This window comes from Stegostoma tigrinum, chromosome 4 (assembly GCF_030684315.1).
Source record: "Stegostoma tigrinum isolate sSteTig4 chromosome 4, sSteTig4.hap1, whole genome shotgun sequence".
In the NCBI taxonomy this organism is placed as follows: Eukaryota; Metazoa; Chordata; class Chondrichthyes; order Orectolobiformes; family Stegostomatidae; genus Stegostoma; species Stegostoma tigrinum.
This window is the reverse complement of record NC_081357.1, coordinates 98,816,333-98,840,783: the sequence shown is the minus strand read 5'-3', so window position 1 is coordinate 98,840,783 and position 24,451 is coordinate 98,816,333. Positions and strand designations below refer to the sequence as shown.

Below are 24,451 nucleotides of genomic sequence, written 5' to 3'. Positions count from 1 at the left end.
GATTAATCCTTTTCTAAGAAAGGCAAATGACATTGAATCTGCCACAAACTTAACAATCTCACTTCAAACATTGAAAAGTTGAAGGCACCAGACAAGTATGTGGCAGAAGGATTTTTCTGAAGATGTTGTTCAAACCATTGTTGTGACAGAGTAGAAGATTTTACTGTGTTCGTGATTTATTCTGTACTATGATGCCTGCAATGAAAGATGAGCTTTAAAAGTTTGATTTCTTCAGCAGTCACATCACTTGGTTTGTTTAAAAATTAAGGGAGAGAGTGTGAAAGAGCATAAAACCTAAGAAATAGGTCACACTGTACAAAGAGATGGACAACCACCAAGTAAAACAGTGATAGAATAGGAAACAAATAGAGTGTGAGGGGAAAAGTAACCCTGAGAAAAGTAAGAGTAAGAGAAAAACAGAGAGCAGTACAAACAAGATGGGAAATTATAGCAATCTTACAGGCGATAAGGGAATAAAGATGTGGAAGACCAGATTATAACAAAAACAAGCTTGAGGTGGAGTTCCTTCCTGTGAGATCAGTGAAAATTGAAAATGACTAATCTGAACCATTAGAACTCTGTGTGGCTTGATGTCAGATTCTGCCCAATTACTGTAAAGCACCTTGAGACATTTTACTCCACTGAAGGTGCTGTATGAATATAAGTTATTATTTAACCTGCAAATAAATTTATTTAACCTGCATGTGTTATCCTGGAGTGGCATTTTCTGCCTTTCAGGAGAGGCAGGGAGATGCAAGAGAATTTCTCAGTATCTGCAATAGACATTGAACCATGAGTAGAGGTTAAAGCTTAAAGCCAAGCAATCCAATCAAATTTAAAAACACACAGGTCTTGGCTTGTGGCAGACCAGTAGCTGTAGGTGCAAAACTTAGTTTTGAACAATGAAGTCATAGCACAGTACATTAGTGTTAATGTTTGAATCCCTGTGAAATTGGTAACACTCCACAGAGCAGGAAACCACCAAGTTTTGTTAGTTTCTCCCAAAATATTATATGACTGCTGCTGGCTGGGAGCAGTAGCAACTGTAATATCTTCATTACGATATGGCTGAATGGGACAGACCTGATGGACCAGTGACCTTTTCTTGTCTAAATGTTTTAACATCTTTTATGATTTCAAAAGACGCTCAAACTAATCTCAGTTTTGGAATTTCTTGAACTCAAGTCGTAAACTGTTCAACCTCCACAGATGCTGTCAGATTTGCTAAGATGTCCCAGCACTTTCTGTTTTTAGTACAATGTATAAGGTGACATTTCATAGAATCTCATAGACTAAAAGGACAAAAATAAAACAATGAAAGCTAGACCCTTCCCTGTGCTAACAACCTGACTCTTCTAAGAAATTGAAGTTATTTACCATACCCATGCATGGCCCAGGGAACCTTAACAGGAATAGTCAGCAATATTGATCAGTATTATTCTTTTTCTTGCTCCTACTGTTTCTTTCTTTCTCCCCAGGGCATATCTTCTAAATATTCGGGTCTCTGATCCTTGAAGACAAATATAGTTGATACTTGTACTCACCCTTATGGAACATACCCGTGCTCAAGATGTGCTAATACTGAGAGTGTGTTTTATTGGTTAACTTTGGAATGAGGTAGTGGACGTATATTTTAGTGCTTAATTTTGGAGAATGGCAGTGGATGTGTTTTACAGTTTAATGTTAATGTGAGAGTGGATAGGAGTTTTTTTAATCTTTTTACTATTAGGTGTAGCAATGCACTCACCTTGTTCTTCCTTTCAGTGTGATATTGATGGGGTCACTTTTAGGTTGGGTCCATGCATAGGCAATATGTAAGCTCAGGTTTCTAGATATTTTCATGGGAGGCAGTGTTTCTCAGTTGAATTAAATTCAATTGATTTGAATTTTGCTCCAAAATTTGAAATAGCACACTTAGGATTGATCTTTTAGGGAGAGAACAAAGGAATGTCCCCCTAATGACAACATTTAATCTGGATAGGTACATGAATAGGAAGGGTTCAGGGATATGGGCCAAAAGCCGGCAAATGGGACTAGATTAATTTTGGATATTTGGTCAGCATGAATGAGTTGGATCAAAGGAATTTTTTCCATGCTGTGCAGCTCTATGACTCTAAATCAGCTGGTTAGCCTGCTGTTGTTTGATCACTTCAGTTTTAATGAGCAATTAAACCTATAATTTGGTTGTCATTGAGATTATTGTAGTAGAGAAATTAAATCAATTGCTGACTGTTATTAGCAAATTTTATAGTTGATAAATCTGACTCCTGAGGCATCTCGTTAAGGACTGATAAGCACAACGCCGTCAACAAGATCTGTACAGGTAATTCTCTTATAACATGATAGTTACATTTTTGTGTGACTTTGCCCTATAGAAAGTCGCACTGTAGGGAAATTGCTATACCTGTACAGCGGAAAGTTCACGTTATCTAAACAGCGTCCACTGTTCATCAGTCACGTTACAGCCAGTTCACGTTAGGAAACGTGTAATAGCAGAACTATCTGTACTTGATTGTTTAGATGTTAAAAAGCGATGACAGTGCCAAATACATGGATAAACCTGGCACAGACATTATGCATGAAGAGCTGTTTTGCATGTATTCAATTATGGACAGTCCTGCTCCGTTATAATGGCAGGTAGTTCAAAACTTATCAAAATAATATCTGTAAAGCGTCTGAGTTTCATGGATTATAATTGACGGGTTAGTCTGCCTGAACGATAGGTAATATGTGAGTAGTCATGATTATATCATGGAATAAATCCCCCAAGATTTTTACACCAGCACTTGTATTGCATTTTGCATTTCTGGTGCTGTGTTTTTCTGTAGAGTTAGTGAAAGTTCCACTGTAACTGGGGCTGATAATTTTATTTATTTTGTTGACAGCCTCACATAGCCTCAACTCTTTCCCCCAAAGGATTTTAGTGGATATTAGAACATTAATAAATGCTGTACATCTGCATTAATCCAAAAGAAAAAGTAGTATTTTTAATGTGTGCAGGCAATATTGCAACCCTGTGAGAGTTATATCTTAAATTGCTGCTCGGAGTATTATTGTATTGTACTGTTCTCCACAACTGCACTCTGTATCGTTCTATGCAACAACTTCATAAATTTACAGAAAAGTCCCAAGCTGCTTCCACCAAGCTAAAGAAGAAAATTCTAAGCAGATGACAAAAGTGGTAGAAGGAGACATGTGTTTTAAGGAGGAGAAGATGATGGAATAATTTAAGGAGGGAATTCCAGACTCTCCAGCCTAGGTGGTTGAAGACTAGCCACTAATGATGTCACCACAGTGAAAGATACTTGAAGTCAGATTCAGAGAAATGGAGAATGAGATCTGAGGAGGGAGTGTTATAGGATTGGGTGGGGTTAAAATTATAAACTTGGTATTACTTCATGGTGTTTCTTGATTGATCACATCATCTTTGCTCACTCTCCTGGGTAGTGTTCACTTACATGAGCCATTTATATTAGGTTATTAATAAAATGTCCATAATGGTATCAAGGTAGTGCGATTTCCCGTGAATTATGCTGTTTGATGTTTTGCAGGAGTTCTTTGAGAACCCAGCATTCCGCCCTGATGGTATGAAGCTGTATCCTACATTGGTGATCCGTGGCACCGGTCTTTATGAGCTCTGGAAAACTGGCAGATACAAGAGTTACTCACCCAGCACGCTTGTGGATTTGGTGGCTCGGATCCTTGCACTCGTTCCCCCCTGGACACGGGTGTATCGTGTTCAGAGGTACTTAATAGTGACATCTTCCGTCGGGTTCTTAAGAACACTTTGTTTGCCTGGTTGTAGCCCAGCTTGTTTTCCTTGTCATAGAATACTCAGTTAAAAACAAATCACACTGCGAATATTGTTTGTAGAATTCATCTAGTTATTCTAGAATCTAGATTAACTAGAATTCATCTAGTTATTTTGTGTAATGCAAAATGTGTCGGCACTTAACTCAAACTTCACTCACAACATGTGGTATGTTACAAGAGATTACTCATTCTTCCCTTGCACGTGTCTCCAAGGGATTGACTTTTACCAGCCTAGGTTATTTATTTGACCTGGGAGCTCTCCCAGTACAGAGCTTTTCTGCCAGCCGAACCTTGTGCTGGGATGGTAAGGATGATGTTAGTGGGTTTGATGTTGATTAGATTTTAGCAAGGCTTTTAACAGGGTTTGACATAACATACTGGTCAGAAAAGTAAGAGCTTTTCCAAGGGAAAATGGGAGGTTGGGTCCAAAATTGACTCAGTGGTAGGAAGCAAAGGAAATGTCAGAAAGCTGAAATGCAGAGAAGTTGGTGGAAAAAATGATACATCAGACAATAACTGTAAAGGAAAGGCAGTTAACTATTTCGTCTGCATTGGAAATGTTCGCTGATCTGCTATGGATGGGAACAGGAAAGAGGCATGCAAGCTTGATGGATCAGCCAGTTACTTCCTGCCCATCAACTCATGTTATCGTGTGCAGGAGGAGGCCATTTTGACCCTTGTGCCTGTTCCACCATTCTCTTGGATCAGAGCCAATCTGTGCCTCTACCCTATTGACTAATTAAATGCCTTTTTTTTCTTTAATCTTGATTTGATCACCCTTTATTGTTTTAAACTTGAGGGAATACAAGCCAAGTTCATAAAAAACATAGAAGGTGAGAGCAGGAGTAGGCCATTTCACCCCTGCACTCGGCCATTTATTACGATTATGGCTGATCGTTGAGCTCAATGTTCTAATCCCACCCTCCCCCATATCCCTTGATCCCTTTCAACTCGAGCAATATCTACCTTCTTCATGAAAACATATAGTACTTGGCCTCAACCACAGGCTTACCTCTCTGTGAAGAAAATTTATAGGCATCATCTCAGTCCTAAAAAGTTTACCCCTCATCGTTAAATTATGACCCCTGGTTCTGGACTCCATCACCACCAAGAATCTCCTTCCTGCACTGAACCTGTCTGGTCCATGTTAGAATATCATAGGTTTCAATAATATCCCCCTTCGTTCTTCTAAACTCCAGTGAATAATATTCTAACCAACGTAATCTTTCCTCATGTGTCAGTCCTGCCGTCTCAGGGGATCAATTTGGTAAATCTTCACTGCACTCCCTCTACAGCAAGAACATCCTTCCTCAGATAAGGAGACCAGAATTGCACGGTATAGTCTCATCAATGCCCTATATAACTGCAGCAAAACATCTTTGTTTCTGCACTCAAATCCTCTTGCTGCAAAGGCAAGCATGCAGTTTTCCTTCTTTACTGCCTGCTACACCAGTGTACCTGCTTTAGCAACTGGTGTACAAAGACACCCAGGTCTCAAATAATATTCAAATAATAACCTGCCTTCCTATTTTTGCTGTCAAAGTAGATAATATCATATTTATCCACACTGTACTGCATCTGCCGTGCATTTGCCCACTCACTCGACTTGTCCAAATCACACTGCAACATCTCTGCATCCACCTCACAGCTCATCTTCCAACCAACTGTGTGTCTTCTGCAGATTTTGAGATATTGCATTTAGTTCCCTCATCCACATCCTTAATATGTATTGAGAATAGCTGGGGTCCTAGTACCAATCCCTGTAGTACCCCACTAGTTACTGCCTGCCATTTATTCCTACTCTTTGGTTCCTATCTGCTAACCAATTTTCTGTCCATCTCAATACACTGCACCAATCCTATGCAATTTAATTTTACATTAATCTCTTATGTATGACTTTGTTGAGAGCATTCTGAAAGTCTAAATAGACCACATCTGCTGGGTCCCTCTGATCAACACTACTACTTATATCCTCAAAGAATTCCAATAGAGTTGCAAAACCTGATTTCCCTTTGTTAAATTCTTGTGGATTGTATCGGATTCTACCACTGTTTCCTTGATAGTGGGTGAGCATCTTCCCCATTACCATGTGACACCAGACTAACTGGTCTACTGTTCGCCATTTATTCTCTACCTCCCTTTTTAAGTAGTGGGGTTACCTTAGCTCCCATACAATCTGTAGGAACTGTTCCAGGATCTAAAGAATCTTGGTTGATGACCACCAGTGCATTTACTATTTTAAGGTCAGTTTCTTAAGGATGTAAATTAGCAGGCCCTGGAGAATTTCTCAGATGCCAGTCGCATCAATTTCTCCAATACCAATTCTGCTAATACAAATTTGCTTCAGTTCCTCCTGGTCACTAACCCCTGTGCTCCCCAGCATTTTTGGTACATTATTCATGTTCTCTTTTGTGAAGACAAGTGAAGTATGAATTTGGTTTAGTCAGCTATTTCTTTGTTTACCATTATAAATTCCCCTGTTTCTGACATGATTTGTTTTCACCCAATCTTTTTCTCTTGAGATATTTATGGAAACTTTCACAGCCAGCTCTTATGTTCCCTGCAAGCTTGCTTTCGTACTGTATTTTCCCCTTCTTAATCAAGCCCTCCTTTGCTGACTTCTAAACTATGCCCAATCCTCTGGTATATTGTTTATTTTGGCCAATTTGCATACCTCTTTCTTTTGTATTTAATGCTAACTGTAATTTCCCTCATAAACCACGTTTTGGCTAATGTTCTGTTTGCACTCTTGCAGCCGACAGGAATAAACAGCTTTTGGAGTTTATCCATTTGTTCTTTCATGCAACCTGCTGTTGTATTTCACCCGTTTATTACTGGTTATAATTCTGATGAACATGCATAATTTTCTGTCCGAGGCCAGTGGATCCTCCTTGATCTTTGGTGCCTGAAGCAACATTGTGACCAAAATCTTGGAAAACTTTCCTGTTTTTTGCCAACGTTGCATTAGTTTTTTTTGTCTGTTTTCTATCCTTTAATTATTTGTAATTGAACACTTAATTCCCTTTGATTCTCCACAATTACTGTAGCCTCTTCAATAAGAAAGCATTCCAGTTTATCTTTCTGGGACCAAAGTAAATGACCTCTCACTTCCCCACCTTCCCAGTTCATTTGTTGTAGTTTTGCTCACCCACTTAGTCTGTGTCCTCCTATAACCACATGCTCCCACCTACATATCTTGAGTTTTAATATCTTCAGTATTGTAATGTAGCTAAGAGTAAAAATCCAATTTCCACATGACGTAGATAAGTAGGAGCACAACGCTATTATACTTCATACTGAAAAGTGTTGCTGCGGGAGTTTGGAGGCCAGCTTGGTATTTTGTTCTTAGGAGATCGAATAATGTGTTTTCTGCCCATAAAGCAATCTATTGAAGAATGATTATTGTATTGTGTATTGCATGCATGCTTGAAAATCTTTTAAACCTGACTTAAAATTAGCTCTTTAAAAAGTAAATGTCACTTGAATCTGCACTGGTACATTAAAATGGACTGGGTGAAGAATGATATGCCTAAGTCGCTTGTACCGAGGAATTATTGACTCACGCATGAATTACATCCTTTCTCTCTGCTGTCTATGTTTGAAAGTAATGAGTTAATTTATCTGCTGTGATCAGTGCCTTTTGACTGTCTCATAACTGGCACATGGGTCATCAGGTCTCTCTATCTCCATGAGTACGTGTGTGATAAAATAGCTGCTTTATGGAGAACCATTATTTCAAATTTGCAGCTCAGAAAACTTTAAATTGAGGGGAACAAACTGGAACCAACAGCTCAACATGACGCACTGCCATGAAATTCAAGCAAGTCTTATCCAAAGTGCTGAGGTGTTGTAATAATTGAGGAAGTGGAAAACCAAGGAGCTGAGCAATTTTGCACCTGAATTGGGCAGTAATTTCGAAAGAAAATTTAAAGGAGAGAGAAAATACCACAAATTCCCTCTCCTCCCTCATAAATAATAGGAACACTGCCATATATATAACATTTAACATATATGTTACTGAAAAAGCTCACATTTCCTGGCTTGAATATTCTCTCCCAGGGAGAGTTGCTCTTCCAGGTCTATGCTCAAATTTAATGACCTGGATTGTGAGTTCATGATGTGAGGACTGAGATTAGTTTGCTGTTTTCAAGTCGATCCCTGGAACAGTTCTCTTTATCATGAAGTATTCTTGAGCGGAGAGTCTTTTTAGCCTTTGTGGTTCATCCGTGCATTTAGTCCATACCCTCCCTTTTAGCCTCAATATGTCATCCAACTATCTCCTAAATTACAGGGTTGCTGCCTCTACGACTGTATCCGTGTCTTTATCACCCTTTGTGAACAGGGTTTCCTGCTATCACTACCATGTTTTTCTAGTTTGGACTTGTGTCTGTTGCGTAGCTTTTTAATGTATCACTTCAGGATCACCTCTTAGGTATGCTGAAACAAATTTGAAGAAGGTCAGTACCTGTCTGCATTTTTTGCTCTTAACTCAGGCCTGTAATTTCCTGGGTCAACTGTTTGCCTTTTCCTTGCGTCGCCCCGACCTTGATAGAGGCAAGACGTGTTTTTATATTGCTCTTTTCATAACCACGGGATATCCCAAAGTACATTCAAGCAAAAGAAGGACAACTGAAGTGCAATCAATATTACAAAATAAGGAAATGTCGCAACCAGTTTGTGCACAGAGAGATCCCAACGTAGCAGTGTGAAATAGTAAGATGTTAAAGACCTAGTAACCTGTTTTATTAATGTTAATTAATGAACATTTCCTGGGACACATAGGAAAGCTCTTCTGGTCTTTAAAATAATATTTTAATTTTGCATATGTCCCTGAAAGGCAGATGGAGCTTGGGTTTCGGCCCTCACCACAAAGATGAAAGTGTAGTTTGGAGCCTGTTAGTGTACCGCTTTACTGGAAGTACTCTCTTTGTTCATTTACAGAGTCTCATCACCAGCTTGTTGAAAAATGGGGTATAATCTTCCATCTAGTCTCTGCCTAAAAGAAGTCCAGTGCAAAGAAATAAACTAATTTAAACACAGGAAACCATGATGAAGATTCAGAATAGTCTTCTGCAATTGCTGCCCTCTGACTGTGTGTCATGCTCAGAGGTGATCGCTTCTCTCTCTCAAGAAATTGAGCTACATCGTTAATTGAACCATTTGACCTTGGTACTGTGTAACCATATAAGATTTTGAATTTCTTTACAGCAAATGTCTGATACTCCTTTTTGTTGTGTGAGCTAATCCAATTTGGTCAATTTTTGTTTAATGCAACGTCATTACTTGATCTACATCCCGTATTTCTATACCTACTCCTCTCGTACTACTTCTTGCCTGAAACATTCTACAAACAACAAACACAATTTTCTATGTATTGTGATCTAGTTACTTCCAGGATACTTAGTTTTCTGACCTTATCCTGACCTTAGCTTGAATCCCGAGCTAAAGTTGATAAAAGGGGAACTCGAAGATGTAGTATATTTGGATTTCCAGAAGGCATTTGATAAGGTGCCACATAAAGGAATTATTGCTGAAGGTAAGAGTGCATGGTATGGGGAGGCTAAAATATTAGCATGGATTTTGAATTGATTATTGCCCAGAACATAGTCAGGATTAATGGGTCTTTTCAGGTTGAAAAGTCATAACTAGCAGAGTGCCGCCAAGGTCAGTCCTAGGGCCTCAATTATTTCCTACACATATTTATGACTTGGAGGTGGGGAGCAGAGTGTAATCTAGCCAAATTTGTTGATAATGCAAAGATAGTTGGAAAGGCATTTTGTGATGAGGATATAAGAAAATGTAGATAGGTTGAATTCGTGGGCAAAAATGGCTTTTAATGTAGAAAAGTGAAAGGTCATACTTTGGTTGGAAGAATCAATAGGCAGACTATTATTTAAATGGAGTGACTCCAAAAAATTGTGACACAGCAGGATCTGGGTGTTTATGTGCATGAAACACAAAACATTAGCACACAAGTGCAACATCTAATTAAGAAAGCAAATGGAATTTTAGCCTTTACTGCTAGGAGTTTGGAATTTCAAAATCAGGTTGTCCTGTAACATGTTTTAGAGTGTGGGGGAGGACATACCTGAAATACTGTGTACAGTTTTGGTCCCTAGATTTGAGAAAGGGTATACTTGCTTTGGAGGCAATTTATAAGAGATTCACTCGAGTGATTTCTGGAATGAAGAAGTTGACCTGTTGAGAATGGCTGAGCAGGTTAGGCCTTTATTTGTTAGAGTTAAGACCATGGAGGGGTATCTTATGAAAACACATACAAAATTCTGAGAGGTCTTGATAAGAGTGTTGCTGAGAAGATGTTTCCACTCGTGGAGGAATCAAAGACGGCATAGTTACAAAATAAGGGGATACTTCCTAAAACTGAAATGCAAAGGATTTTTCTCTGACGGTAGTGAATGATTTGAATTCTCCATACGGAGTGTTGTGGAGACTAGATCACAAAATATTTAAAGGAGGTAGGTGACTTTTTGAAATGTCGGACTTGAGGTCAATGAGAAGCTGGCTTGAAAAAGGACTTGAGGCCTGGAGCAGATTGGCAATGATCTTATTAGCATTGTAGGCTTCGGCTGAATAGCCTATTTCTGCTTCTGTTTCTTATATTTTTATGTCGTTTTCCTGATTCTCGATGTGGTATGACTTTATTTCTATTGCCTTAGCTCTCCCATATTTGTAAGCTATATTTAGCCACATTATGTAGCCACTGAAGCTTTATTTTGCTGTTATTCTCACAATTTCCATGGGTTCGTCCTTCCTAGCCAGTTTCAACCCGTTTCGATAATTTGATGCATATTGCTGCTATGTGCCAAACAAGCGTAGACTGGAAAGGACCTTAAAAATAGTTTTAGGAACACAGTTGGTCTGATGATGGTATCTGCTCCTGTGGTTTAGTGAAATCTGATGAATAATTTGTTTTTTTTAATATGCAGAGATATCCCAATGCCTCTGGTCAGTTCTGGAGTAGAGCATGGGAACCTGAGAGAACTAGCTTTGGCCAGGATGAAAGATTGGGGAACTGAGGTAAAGTGTAAAAAAAAAAGCATTTTGTTTCAAAAAAAGTTCTGCCTGATCAAATTTGTTACAATGGATTAAAATATGTCAAGTGATTAATACAATAAAATATCATAATCCATAAATAAATATTTTAATCTAATGACAGGCGTCCAATAAGTTTGAGCACTTAATAGTCTGAATTTTTAAAAATTCAGCTTGTGCTGCCTCAGTCTACATAATTACACAGTGCAGTTATATCCAGCCAGTGAGGATGCATGTTGGTATTGTATCCCACAGAGACTGTGGAAGAAGGATTTAATTATAAAGAATTCTTCAAAATTAAGCCAGAGATTTGACATTTTGCCGTGTATTATTCTCAGTGTCGTGATGTCCGAACAAGGGAGGTTGGAATCCAGGAAATTCATCACAAAGTGCGACCGTATCAGGTAAGTGTAACCCTCACCATGAGTGTACTGAGTACATGCTTATTGCTTTCCTTGGGTTCAGAGGGTGGTGGTCAGATTGCCATACTTTCAAATCCCCACCCATTCTGGACTTTAAAAATGAACCTTTCATACCTGAAACCTAACAAAGTATTTCATAGTTTTTTTAAAAAAAAGGTGGGTGAAGGCCCTTAAGTCCATTTGTTCATTTAGAAACCTGCAATCTCTTCTTTCACGTGAAAGCATCTTTCACATTGTCATGATGAGTTTACAGAATTGGTTGGTGATGAACAGTGCTCTGATTTCGCTGGCCTTGCCTGTGAAGAATCACTCGGGCTCAGTTCAAATGGCACATAGTGAGAATTGTTAGATACCTAAATGTGGTACCCATGGAGCCATAGAGTCAGCTTGGAAACATACCCTTTAGTCAAACCCGTCCATGCCAACAACGTTCCCAAATTAAACTAGTCCCACCTGCTTCCTCCTGGCCCATATACCTCCAAACATTTCCTATTTATGTACTTATCCTAATATCTTTTAAACGTTGTCATTGTACCCACATCCACCACTTCTGCACAAAGTTCACTCCACACATGTATCACGTTCTCCCTTGCATTTTTACTACTAATATACTGGAGTTCTCAGTCCTCACTGGCCATGTCAACAGCCACCTCCACAGTGTTTGATTCCATTCAGTATGAGTCCGGCAACTGCTATCAGTTCATCGTTTGTGAAATGGTCAATGAATGTACTGCACTCTATAAAGTGGAAGTAGTTCTTAAATAATAGGAAGCTTCACTATTCCTTATTTGCAGCAATTTTCAAAGCATTATAAGATATGGTGGACACCTTCCTCCTCCTATGTGTTCCCTCAAGCAATTATTTTTGTTATTAGCTTCATTAATCCTGGGTTATTAGATTATAATCTGTGTTCTTGTTGAGTGACAGAACTAATTTGGATGGTAGATAAGCATTGAACGCTTACTGAAGTGCTGGGGGTGATGGTAGTTGAGATTCTCCTTCACATCATTCATTTCTTTACTAACTTTTGATTATCAGCTCTCAGGAGGGTAAAATAAGTTGAGCTGCAGCTCAGAAATAAGTGCAAAAACAAAATAAAACAAAATTGTCGCTTTACGGGATTGAGTGTGCATAATACCCCACAGGTCACCAATCACGGTTCTTCTGCATCTGAAAAACCTACCTGTATTCCTGATGGCAGATATTGCTACATCAAACTAGCCTGATCCTTTGCAGGTCTCAAGTGAACTTGAATAAATAAATAGACATTTTCACTGTAAATGAGTTTGAATTTGGATGAGGTGAAAGGGTGGTCTTATGTCACTGCTTAACATGAAAAAGGATGTTGTATAGTGGCTAGAGACAAAACTGTTGCCTTTGGATGGGAGTCCACAACAAAAAAACATTTGAATTGGGTCACTCAGGGAAGATATCAGGGAGCATTAAGGGGTGATTTTGTAGAGGTTTTTACATTTAGGAGTAGCCAGGGCATAATGTTTCTCTTGATTGAAGGTTTTGAATTTGAATTTTCTTCCCTCAAGCGTTGTGAAGCTGTGAAATGAATTTCTGGTGGTGGTGATTCAGACAGAGACCATGTTGGTATTTATGAATAGTTTAGACATATGGTGAATAGAATGAAGAATAAATGCATGGAACAGAATAGGCACATGGGATTATGACTGGTGCTGTCAATGAGGACCACAACCAGCGAACTGGTTAGACGGGATTGTCCATTCCTATGCTGTATTTTGTAACCATGGTTTGCATGCCATATTGGAGAAAAAGAAATAAATGTCTCTCCCCAACAATGAAAGTTCTGGAGTCTGTGGTTAATTTGGTAGCCTGCTCCCTGAAGTGGGAGTGTCTGTAAGCTACTTTCATAGCCTACTGCCTACAATTGGAGGGTCTGAATGGGTAGCAATCTGCCCATGTAGTGGGAGGGCCTAAGTGAGTAGTTGATTAAATAACCTGCCTTCTGTAGCACAATAATCTTGAGCGTGTGGTTAATTTCTTTCAGGTAGAATTGATAAGAAGAGATTATGTTGCAAGTGGTGGCTGGGAAACGTTCTTGTCCTATGAGGATCCTGAACAGGACATTCTAATCGGACTACTCCGCCTACGGAAGTGTTCTGAGGAAACGTTCAGAACAGAGCTGAAGGGAGGAGTATCTATTGTGCGAGAACTCCATGTATATGGCAGTGTAGTGCCTGTCAGTGCACGGGATCCATCCAAATTCCAACATCAGGTAAGGGTGAATCATTTGAGCAATTTAATTACACAGGAACAAACACTGAAACTAACATAAAAGATTCGTAAAAATTCTCATTTCAGCAAATTGTCATTTATTTTAATCTCTATTTGGTGACCCACATCTGAACTCTGGAAATTTCAAACATTGCTATAAATAGACTAAAATTCGTAGCTTTTTTTTGCACTCATCAGAATTAGGACTCAACAGACTTGAAGAAAGAGACTGTTTAATACAGAATGAGAAGAGATGCTGATTGGGTTATCATTGACATGGAGATACAGTAGAATAGTTACTTGTCAATCATACTTCTCAGAGACCTGGGCAGTTAATTTCTGATTGGTCAGTGGGTTGACCCATGGAGATACAGCAGAGTTTGGCTGTCTCCACAACTAACCATTTTGTTTGAAAAAGGTGCATTGTGTGTACAAATTTCTTCTGCTTACATAAAGCAGTATTCGTATATGTAGCATCTAGCTTGTGCAAATGCACCACACTATAGCCCATTTGATGATTTTAAATTGATGTCTGGTGTAACTCTTAGTATGGTCTGGATTGTTTAAAAAATAATTTCCAAGAGTACAATCACATTTAATGGTGGGATATACTTTTCTGAGGCATGCAAACATAGCCTGAATAAGCTCAAGGGACATGCTGCTTGCTGTGAATGATCAGTGGAATATGTTGCTTGATACGGCCTGCTAGTAATTGGAATGTATGTCCTCCATACTAGGCATTACACTAGCACTGAAACTCATCTGTTACATTATTGATACATGTGGTAGGCAAAACACCTTTCTGATTTGACAGTAACATCCTGTTGGTAGAAAAAAACACTCAAGGATTTACTGCATTATAGCAGTACAAGGCTGCTAATTTCACCTGTTGTTTTTTTTTGAGATACCTTTCTCTTCCCAGGTAATCTGAGGTAGACTGTGCATTGCTCAGAGCCAAATGTAATGTGCGTGGACCTTTTTTGAGCTTTTGCAATATACTACAAGTGACAATTCGATCAGATCACAGAAAATAGTTTTGTTATGCCCTATCTCAGCATCAAGCTTACAAGTTGAGCAGATAACTAGGACCCAGTCCATGAGGTTACTAATAAAATTAATCTTGTAGCTTGTGGGGACTGTAGGAATTCTAATGCACACATTGACTGGTGAACAAAGGGTTTTGGTAGATAGTAGTTAAGAACGCATTTTCCAACTTCTCAACTAACACATCGAGGAAGGGGAGTTCAGTTAATTGCTCCATTTCAATGGTAAATTGAGTGTAGGATGGAGTTTATTAAGTTCTGTAAAGAAATTCTTTGTGGCCACAGATCAAAACTTTACAAGCGTGTCATCTGTATATTGGAAGAATGCAAGGGGGAGGAGGTTAGTGGTCTTTCCATCAAAATTGTGCTTCTCATGGTAACCAGCAAAGATGTTAGCAAGAACTGGGCCTAAAGGAGATCCCACACTTATGCCTAAACACAAATGAGTAATGTGGCATGAGTTCCAGTGCTGATGTGATGCCAGATATTTAGGCAATACACCTGAAGTCTGGCAGACTGCATCATACAAGGCATATTAATGAGCATTCGCGGCTGGCAGCTTGCCACTCATGCTTAACAAGCCCATGTTTGCAAGCTTCAGAACTATCTCCACTATTAGATGTGATTCTATGATCGGAAATCATTTATTAAATAATCCAAAATATGATGAGAATTACCACCAGAAACCAATTTAAGATCATCACCCCAGGCCTATAGTGTTGATGTGTTTGTGCATGCCAGAAGTGTTGGAAATTGGGGTCCCCTTAAAACCAAATTTTCATAATTTTACTATGTTCTTAGAAAGAATGGTAAACTCATTCTCAGATGAAGATGGGCATGTGGACAACAGCCATCCAACATCATGAAAGCTGTCCTATGACAATTGTCCAGAAGAGTTCAAACAAATTGATTGACACACAATAAGTTATCTGCCCGTAAAGATATAATCGAATAATGTGTGCTCGGAAGTAGATGGGAGCTGTCGTCAGGGAGTTCTCATCAGGCTGTCGCTGGACAGAAATCCTAGCAGAGCAGCTCTCAGTAATCATGAATGTGTAAGACTGTTTCATGTAGACAAAATAAATTTGTACGTACATTGCAGGTTTGTATACACATTGCATTCCTGCCAGACTTTAGTACATTCCCATGCAATCAGAGTGTACGTGCTTGGTCTGAAAATAAGTCTGAATGGCATGTTTTTTGTCTTGTGCCCTTGTTCTGAAGAGCCAAGAAAAAAATGCCACTTTTAGTCTCCTTCTAGCTGGTGAAGAGTGAAGTGGTTAGTCAGTTGTGGAGGCGATTATTTAGGATTTATTTATTGTCAGTTGCATTTTGTGGTGAATAATGTGGTAAAATACAGCGAAAAGCCTCAACAATCACCACTGCCATTTTGAATAGCTTAAGAAAAAAAAAGTACAAAAGGAATATCTGAAAGAGAGTGCTGAGCCAGGTCATGAACAATACCTGTGCCACTAACCCCTCCTTCACCTTCTCACCGGCACCTGTGCCTGACCCACCAACATAGGATTCGCCACTCTTTAGGCACTGTCTCTTTGTTGCCGGGCCTATCTCAGCACTGCTGATGCTGGGTCCCAAGCTGAACCTACATTCGCCCCACAATCACGAACCCCACTCTGGCTGCCCTCCTCCGAGATGTCGCCTTGCCACTGCCAACATCTTGAGATCGTGGTGACAGCAGACTTTTCCAGTTGTGGGAGGAGCTTTGCCACCACTGCTGCTACCAGTCTTGAACGCCGGGAGGATGTCCCTGCCGCTGCTGCCAGCCATGAATGCTGGCAGGATGTCCCAGCTGCTGGTGCCAGTTGTGAATACCGGCAGGAAGTCCCTGCTACCGGTGCCAGTTGTGAATGCCGGCAGGATGCCCCCGCTGCTGGTGCCAGCCGTGAATGCCGGCAGGATGTCCCCGCTGCTGGTGCCAGCCATGACTGCCGGCAGGATGTCCCCGCTGCTGCTGCCAGTCGTGAATGCTGGCAGGATGTCCCAGCTGCTGGTGCCAGTTGTGAATACCGGCAGGAAGTCCCTGCTACCGGTGCCAGTTGTGAATGCCGGCAGGATGCCCCCGCTGCTGGTGCCAGCCGTGAATGCCGGCAGGATGTCCCCGCTGCTGGTGCCAGCCATGACTGCCGGCAGGATGTCCCCGCTGCTGCTGCCAGCAATGAATGCCGGCAGGATGTCCCCGCTGCTGGTGCCAGCCATGACTGCCGGCAGGATGTCCCTGCTGCTGGTGCCAGTTGTGAATGCCGGCAGGATGCCCCAGCTGCTGGTTCCAGATGTGAATGCCGCCAGGATGCCCCAGCTGCTGGTTCCAGATGTGAATGCCGGCAGGATGTCCCAGCTGCTGATGCCAGTTGTGAATGCCAGCAGGATGTCCCCGCTGCTGGTGCCAGCCGTGAATGCCAGCATGATGTCCCCTCTGCTGGTGCCAGCCATGAATGCCGGCAGGATGTCCCTGCTACTGGTGCCAGTTGTGTATGCTGGCAGGATGTCCCTGCTACTGGTTCCAGTTGTGAATGTTTGGAGGATGTCCCAGCTGCTGGTTCCAGTTGTGAATGCCGGCAGGATGTCCCCGCTGCTGGTGCCAGTTGTGAATGTTTGGAGGATGTCCCAGCTGCTGGTTCCAGTTGTGAATGCTAGGAGGATGTCCCTGCTACTGGTGCCAGTTGTGAATGTTTGGAGGATGTCCCAGCTGCTGGTGCCAGTTGTGAATGCCGGCAGGATGTCCCTGCTACTGGTCCCAGTTGTGAATGCCGGCAGGATGTCCCTGCTACTGGTTCCAGTTGTGAATGCTGGCAGGATGTCCCCGCTGCTGGTGCTGTCACTGCCTCTGACCGTCGAGTGGAGATGCCGTTCCATGCCTGGCCTCCTTCAGCTTCAGTGCTGATTTCACCCACTAACCTGCCACAAAAGGCCCCAAAGAAAAACAAATGGAAAGAGCGGAAGTAAAAGGTAAAAAGGGAGGAAGCATGCGGGAGTCGATGAGCCCAGGGCAAAACCCTGCACGAAGCCCTACCACACGGCCGTTTACTGTAGTGCAAAGAGTACAGAAATATCCTTCTTGTAACACAGACAGCTTTGCATGTTGTAAAAGTATCATTATCCTGAAGTTGCATGCTACTTGCAGGACAAAAGTTGACCTTTCAATGCATAAAAGCCTGTTCATGTATGACGTGACCTCCACAGTACTTTATCTCATTTCATCAAAATATTTCATCTCTTCCTCACTCTCCATTGAATGCATTTATCCTGTTTGTCTCAATTACCGTTGTTAATTCCATGTTTTTGCCACTGTCTGAAGAAACATCTCTTGATTTCCCTGTAGAGATTGTTGGTTACTGTCTTATGGTAATGGCCCCTAGTTTTGTTCTTCACAGGCTTAGCCTGCCTGCAGAGTCCAGATGAAGTACTTCCATGACCTCAGAATTATGAGCTTTATTTTGACTGCCCAGACATTGAGGCCAGTCACCCAGCATTGACATTTCAGAAAAAACAATGGGCACATAGATACAAACTGGACCTATCACATTGCATTTGTTCGGATTTAGAAAGATACTATAATTGATCTTGATTGTGACCACACATCCATCCTAGGACAAGCCAAACAGAGACACGCACGAGAATTCCAACTGGAACTCCATCAACAAACACATTGATTTCGAACCCATCTACCACCCTCTGAGAAAAAGAACAGGAAATGACATCACCAACACAGGAAATGATATCAACAACTCAAGGAAACCTAAACACATAAATAGAAAGCAGAACATAACACCACTGCTTCACTGGAGGCTCACTGATGATGTTACCTAGAATGGTGACAAAACATCTGAAAATGAACCTTCCAACTCAGTGAGCAAACTTACAGCCATAATTGATCAATATCCCTCTAGTAAAACCAGTAAGTTCCTTAGATTCATGAAGTGTGCAAGATGCCTCGCTATCTTTGTTTGCTACATCTCTCACTCTGGGAGATTGTTGGTTAGTAAAGGAGACAGGACATGTACATCAATTCCATTGAGTTGTTGACTGACTCCTAAAAATTTAAAGTTAGCATCTTTCCATTGTCCAATTTACCACACAAACTTGTGACATTTAAAAATTTCTCTCCCTAGTCTGTCACTGAATGTCAAAACTAACCAATTTTTGCGTGCATCTGTAAGTGTGCCTGAATAAGTCCAGCCAAAAATATAGAGGTGTTGAACTTTTTCATTTTACTCATGAGTTTACTTCATTGGATGTTTTTACTGCTGTTGAGAAATTTAACAAAAACAAATGAACCAGTGATAAATACTAGTGATTAATGTACTCAGTTGTAATTGGTTTATAGCAACAGTGTTGAGTTCATTTGAATTTTTCTCTTTGAAGACCTTTGTGAAAATGTGAATAAAATAAACCTTTTGCTTTGCTTTTTACCCTTGTATCTGGTCAAGCCATGTGATGATGTATACCCTAAATGTGTTGTATTCAAGTACTTTGGAACCTGTAATGTGAATTTCCATTGTTTGAAATTAGGATTTCAGTAGTAATGAAAATATCTCCATAGATTGTCATGCTCCATGAAAGACTTTGGCACAATTCCTGACTGTTCTGTTCCTGATTTTGATTGTTCCTTCTTCTCCACTAGCTTCAGATACACACACACACAATCAGAAAATTACTTGAGTTGACCTCAACCCTTATGTCTCCCATACATCATCTAAATATTTCTTGAATCAGCTCACTGCCCTCACATCAACTTTAACCTCTTTCTTGCCAATGTGCTGTTAATGACTCTGGTTAGGAAAATACTCACTCACCTGATTTTCCACCACTTACATTTTACTCTGCCTTGTTAAAACAAGTATGCTTTTATATTCAGTATCGTGTGTCTCATTTCCTTACACATACTTTTTTGAAAAAATAAATAAATGTTTGCAACTGTCCAATATCCCAAAGCTTTTTTTCAACCAAGTAAGCATGATCGAAAATACAGGATTTCTTTGGTTAGGATAAAGCAGTCTTCAAATACAGCACTCAACATAAAGTAATTACCATTGTTATCCTATTCAGTCAGTGTCTCCATGTACCAGCCTTTTTATTTTGTTCATTAAAATGCATTTATATCATTGTTAATGTGAATAAATAACTCAGTATTTCACAAGTGCATGTGGATAGAGAAAATGATGCCATGGAGTAGTTTTGCAAAGCTGTTACTGTTAAAATGAGGGAAATATGGCAGACAATTTATGTACAGACTCTCATTTCGCACACTACATCATTGACTGCCCTTTAAAAATACTCCATCTATTTCTCTGCATGCTCCCATTTAAGTGCTTTAGAGTGTTTATTTACACGAATTGCACTACATAATAAATTACATTCGTAATTAAAAGGACTGGTAAGTGAACAAATTGAAATCTTGTGTTGCGTTGGGAAGAGTCCTTCATCCCAATTAAAATTTATTAAGCATTTAAAACAAGGTGTCCTGTTGCTTTGACTGATGAATCTTATTATTTAACACAAGTAAACACAATGAGCAATACATTGTGAAGAATACAGTTTTAGGACATGAAATATTTGGCAACAAACAGTGGGGGGAGAAAAATTCAGGGAATAAAGGGACTGGACATTGTTTTTAAATGTACGAATAAGGGTATTAGGAAAGTGACATATTAGACATTCAAAGGGTTGACACAGCTATAAACACTAAGTTCTTTGATCCCAACCCCTCTCGATGCAGTTAGACCATAAGAGATCAGTGTAGAATTAGGCCATTTGACCTGTCGAGTCTGTTCTGTCATTCAATCTTGGCTAATTTGTTTCTCAACCGCATTCCCCTGCTTTCTTCCCACAACCCTTGAACCCCTTACCAATCAAGAACCTATTTATCTCTGTTTTGCATACACTCAATGACTTAGTCTCTACAGTCTGAGGCAGTGAGTTCCACAGGTTAACCACCTTCTGGCTGAAGAAATTCCTCTTCATGTCAGTTCACTGTAACACTGATTTCTCAGGTCAAGTCTCCCCTGTAGTGGAAACATCTCTGCGGTCACCCTATTCAAGCCTCTCAGCATTTTGTAAGTTTCTAACAGATTCATCCTCATCCTTATCCTCAAAATTGCATCGAGTACAGACTCAGAGTCCTCAACTGCTCCTCATCTAACAAGCCCTTCATCCCCCAGGATCATTTTTGTAAACTTTCTGTAGTCCGTCTCCAATGCCAGCACATCCATCCTTAGATACTGGCCCCAAAGCTGAGTAAAATATGTCAAATCTGGTCTGACCAGGGTGTTATACGGCCTCTGCAGTACATTTCTTCTCTTTATTCAAGCCGTCTTTAAATGAATGCTATGCATTTGCTTTCTGAACTGCCAACCATAGTTCCTTTTAACTTTAACAGAATCCTGAATTAGGACTCACAAGTCCCTTTGTGCTTCAGATTTCTGAAGCAGTTCCCTATTTAGAAAATATTCAACACCTCTTTCTAAAGTGCGTAACCTCACACTTTCCAACAATGTATTCCATCTGCCACTTCTTTGCCCACTTTCTGAGCCTGTCCAAGTCCTTCCGTAGCCTACCCATTTCTTTAATATTACCAATCCCTCCACCTACTTTGTGTCATCTGCCCTCGGTTCCTTTGTCCAGATCGTAGCTCTTATCTAGAATTGCTACTTTTGTACAAATGAAATAGGGGCAAAAGTAGACCATTCCACCCCCTTAAGCGTGCTCTGCCATTCAATAAAATCATGGCTGATCTATATAGCCTGTTAGTTTTGTTAAATTTCAATGTTTTCCAGGGTTTCGGAATGCTTTTAATGGAGGAGGCAGAACGGATTGCTCAAGAAGAACATGGATCATCCAAAATTGCTGTTATTTCAGGTAATGCCCACTTACAGTTCACAGAATGAAATATTGATATAGTCGATATAACTAATAGCTTTGACTGTAAGGCTTGCTTTCTGTCTTTCCAGCACACAGTTTAATTATAGTGTGTTTTACTATTTCTTTGTAATAATTCTCATTGAAGAAGCATGGCTATGAGCATCGTCAGAAAGTAGAGGTGTAAGGATTTGTTGATGACTTAAGCACAAAATGTAATAGATTTCAAAACACAACTCATTGTTATTTTAATATATGTAAAATTCAGTTTATCTTTTGGTAATTTAGGAGTTGGCGCACAGAAGGTGAATAGTAAATAAGAGTACTCTTTCATAGCTTTGGGACATTAGAATAGGATACAGATATTCAAAACTGTTCTACCATTCATATAGATCGTGGCTGATCTGTATAGCAACTCTACCTCTCCACCTTGCTTCCATAACTTTAGGTACACTTACTCCACACAAATCCATCAACCTCAGCTTTTTCGAGTAAAACTTTCAGATTTCCATTACCTATTGTATAAAGAAGCTGATTCTGATTTTGTTTCTCAGGGATTTTCATAGGACTCTCCAGATGTCAAAATACTCCTCAATAGGTTCTGAAACTCCTTTATAATAATGCATAATTTGCTCTTTATTACTGTTATAATGTCTTGTCAATATTTCCACTACTTGTTTGCACCTGTTTATAATTTAACTTGGAAAGTTGGTCAGTGTTAGTATATCATTGGTGGTCTTGAACACATTTGGTTTCACCACATAGGATAAGACTAGAATCATATTGCGTGGTGGGGATAATTAAGACAACCAGCTATGTTTTTTCAACATTTTCACAGATTTTACTGTGCTTCAACACAAATTAGTCATGGTTTCATCTGCAGCATAGCACAGCACAGCACATGACAATTAAACTTCATGCTGTACATGGATGAATGACCTAAAAATGTATCAGTCTAGAATGAGTGGCCCTGCTGGGCTGGCCAACATCCTGATCGTGTGAAAGCAGTTGCTCTGAGCATGTTTGGGAACACTGTCTCCAACATCGAGCAATCCCATCTGTTGTGCTGGTTCATTAGCCTAGTATTGGACACAATTGTCTTTGGCGTTTGTACTGTTATTACATTCTGAAAGCTGATATTATCATTGAGGAACTGGCTGCTCCATAAATTATAAATAACCAAGGGGACTGGTAGCAAACTGAACATTGAAAGATGATGGCAATCTCATTGTACTCTCGTTAACAATAGAGTAAGGGATATTATAGCTGTAACTGGAGAGATGCGCAGCAGATCAGATTGATTTGTCATTTTGTTGCAGATCCCAGCTTACCATTATTTGCATTTGACTAATATTTCACAGTCTTAACAATGATCTGTGTGCTATCATTTCAGTGAAGAAAGTATTTGCAAAGAAAAGCAGTTTTCTTATGCCCACATATATGAGAAAATTATCTTTGTTTCTTTGTAACATCAGCGAACCAATCAGCACTGCAATACACCACACGGCCCATCGTGGCCATGCTAGCTCAAAATGACAGCAGTATAATTAGCCCTATTTCTCTATTCTTTTCAATAGTCCAGCAAATATTTCCCTTTCAAGTACTTAATTCCCTTTTGAAAGTTACTGTTGTTATTCTCTTTCAGCCAGATCCCAACAACTCGCTGCATTTAAAGAAATCACCTCTCCATGGCTTTTTCCATTTATTTTAAATGAAGGCTGCATGAATCCTCCTGCCAATTCAAACAATTTATCCACATCTGCTCTACCAAAACTCTTAGCAATTTTGAACATCACTACTAAATCTTCTCTTGCCCTTTTCTGTGCTCAGGAGAGCAAGTGGAGCTTCTCCAGTTTCTTTACATAAATGAATTCTGTCATACCATGTGCCGTTCAAGTCAACCTCTGCTGCACCCTGTCCACTACCATAGATAGAAGAGAAAACAAAAAAAAGTTGAGAGGAGGAACTTAAGAGTGTAATACAAGTTTTAAAACGAACAATATTTGGGGAAATACTGTTTGTAGAAAGAGGGAAAATTCTCCCGATGATTTCCAACACAAAGTATTGTAACCAATGGTGAAAAAAATTACAAAGACACTGTAGCCATGGTCATCCAAATCTCGAGACAGGAATTGATCTCTTGTAATTTGAGTTTGCCAGTGTCACTCTATCATTTAAGAAAGTAAGGAAAGATGATCTAACAAATTATAGACATCTTAGTTTGATGTCAGTTGTGCAGAAGTTAATAAAAGCATTAGGAACAGGATGATTAGGCTGTTACACAGACATAAACTGATCAAAGAGAGTCACTATTATTTACTAAAGATGAGCCCTGTCTAACAAACCTTTTATACATTTTTGAGCTGGTAACAGGTGATTGTATTGTAGATAAAGGAGTATCTATAGATGTTACTTATATGGTGAGACAGATCTTCAGCCATTACCAAATGGATGATTATTCTTGGCCTCCTCAGCATTACAGATGCCAGTATTCAGACAATTTGATTTACTCCATTTGATATTAAGAAACAGCTGAAGGCATTGGACATGACAAAGACTATGGGACTTGTCAAGATTTGGGAAATTGTACTGAAGACTTGTGCTGCACATCTAAGTATACCCCTACTCAAGCTGATCCAGTAGAGCTTCAAAACTAACATCTACCTAGTAATATGGAAAATTGTCCAGATATGCAAGACAAATCTAACTTGTCGAGTTATAGCCAAATCAATCTACTTACAATCATAAGCAAAGTGATGGAAGATGTTATTGACAGTGCTCTGGAGTGGCACTAACTCTGCAGTACCCTACTGATGAATGCTCAGTTTGAGTTGACCTCATTAAATCCTTGGTCTAAATATGGACAAAAGGGTTGAATTAATGATGTGAGGTGAAAATGATCCATTGACACCAATGCATTATTTAACCTAGTGTGTCAACAAGGAGCCCTAGCAATGCTTGAACCGATGAGAATCAGGGGGAATATTTTCCACGTGACCT

General features: G+C 39.9%; 1 protein-coding gene across 1 annotated transcript in view; it reads left to right on the top strand.

The window, feature by feature from the left end:
- The window catches only part of elp3 (elongator acetyltransferase complex subunit 3), an 84,828-nt gene that overhangs the window by 37,906 nt on the left and 22,471 nt on the right, over nucleotides 1–24,451 (top strand). The window contains exons 10-14 of the mRNA XM_048531805.2: nucleotides 3,552–3,745; nucleotides 10,761–10,851; nucleotides 11,205–11,270; nucleotides 13,306–13,533; nucleotides 21,370–21,451. Of these exons, the coding sequence (XP_048387762.1) occupies nucleotides 3,552–3,745; nucleotides 10,761–10,851; nucleotides 11,205–11,270; nucleotides 13,306–13,533; nucleotides 21,370–21,451 (661 nt within the window). The remainder of the gene's footprint in view (nucleotides 1–3,551; nucleotides 3,746–10,760; nucleotides 10,852–11,204; nucleotides 11,271–13,305; nucleotides 13,534–21,369; nucleotides 21,452–24,451) is intronic.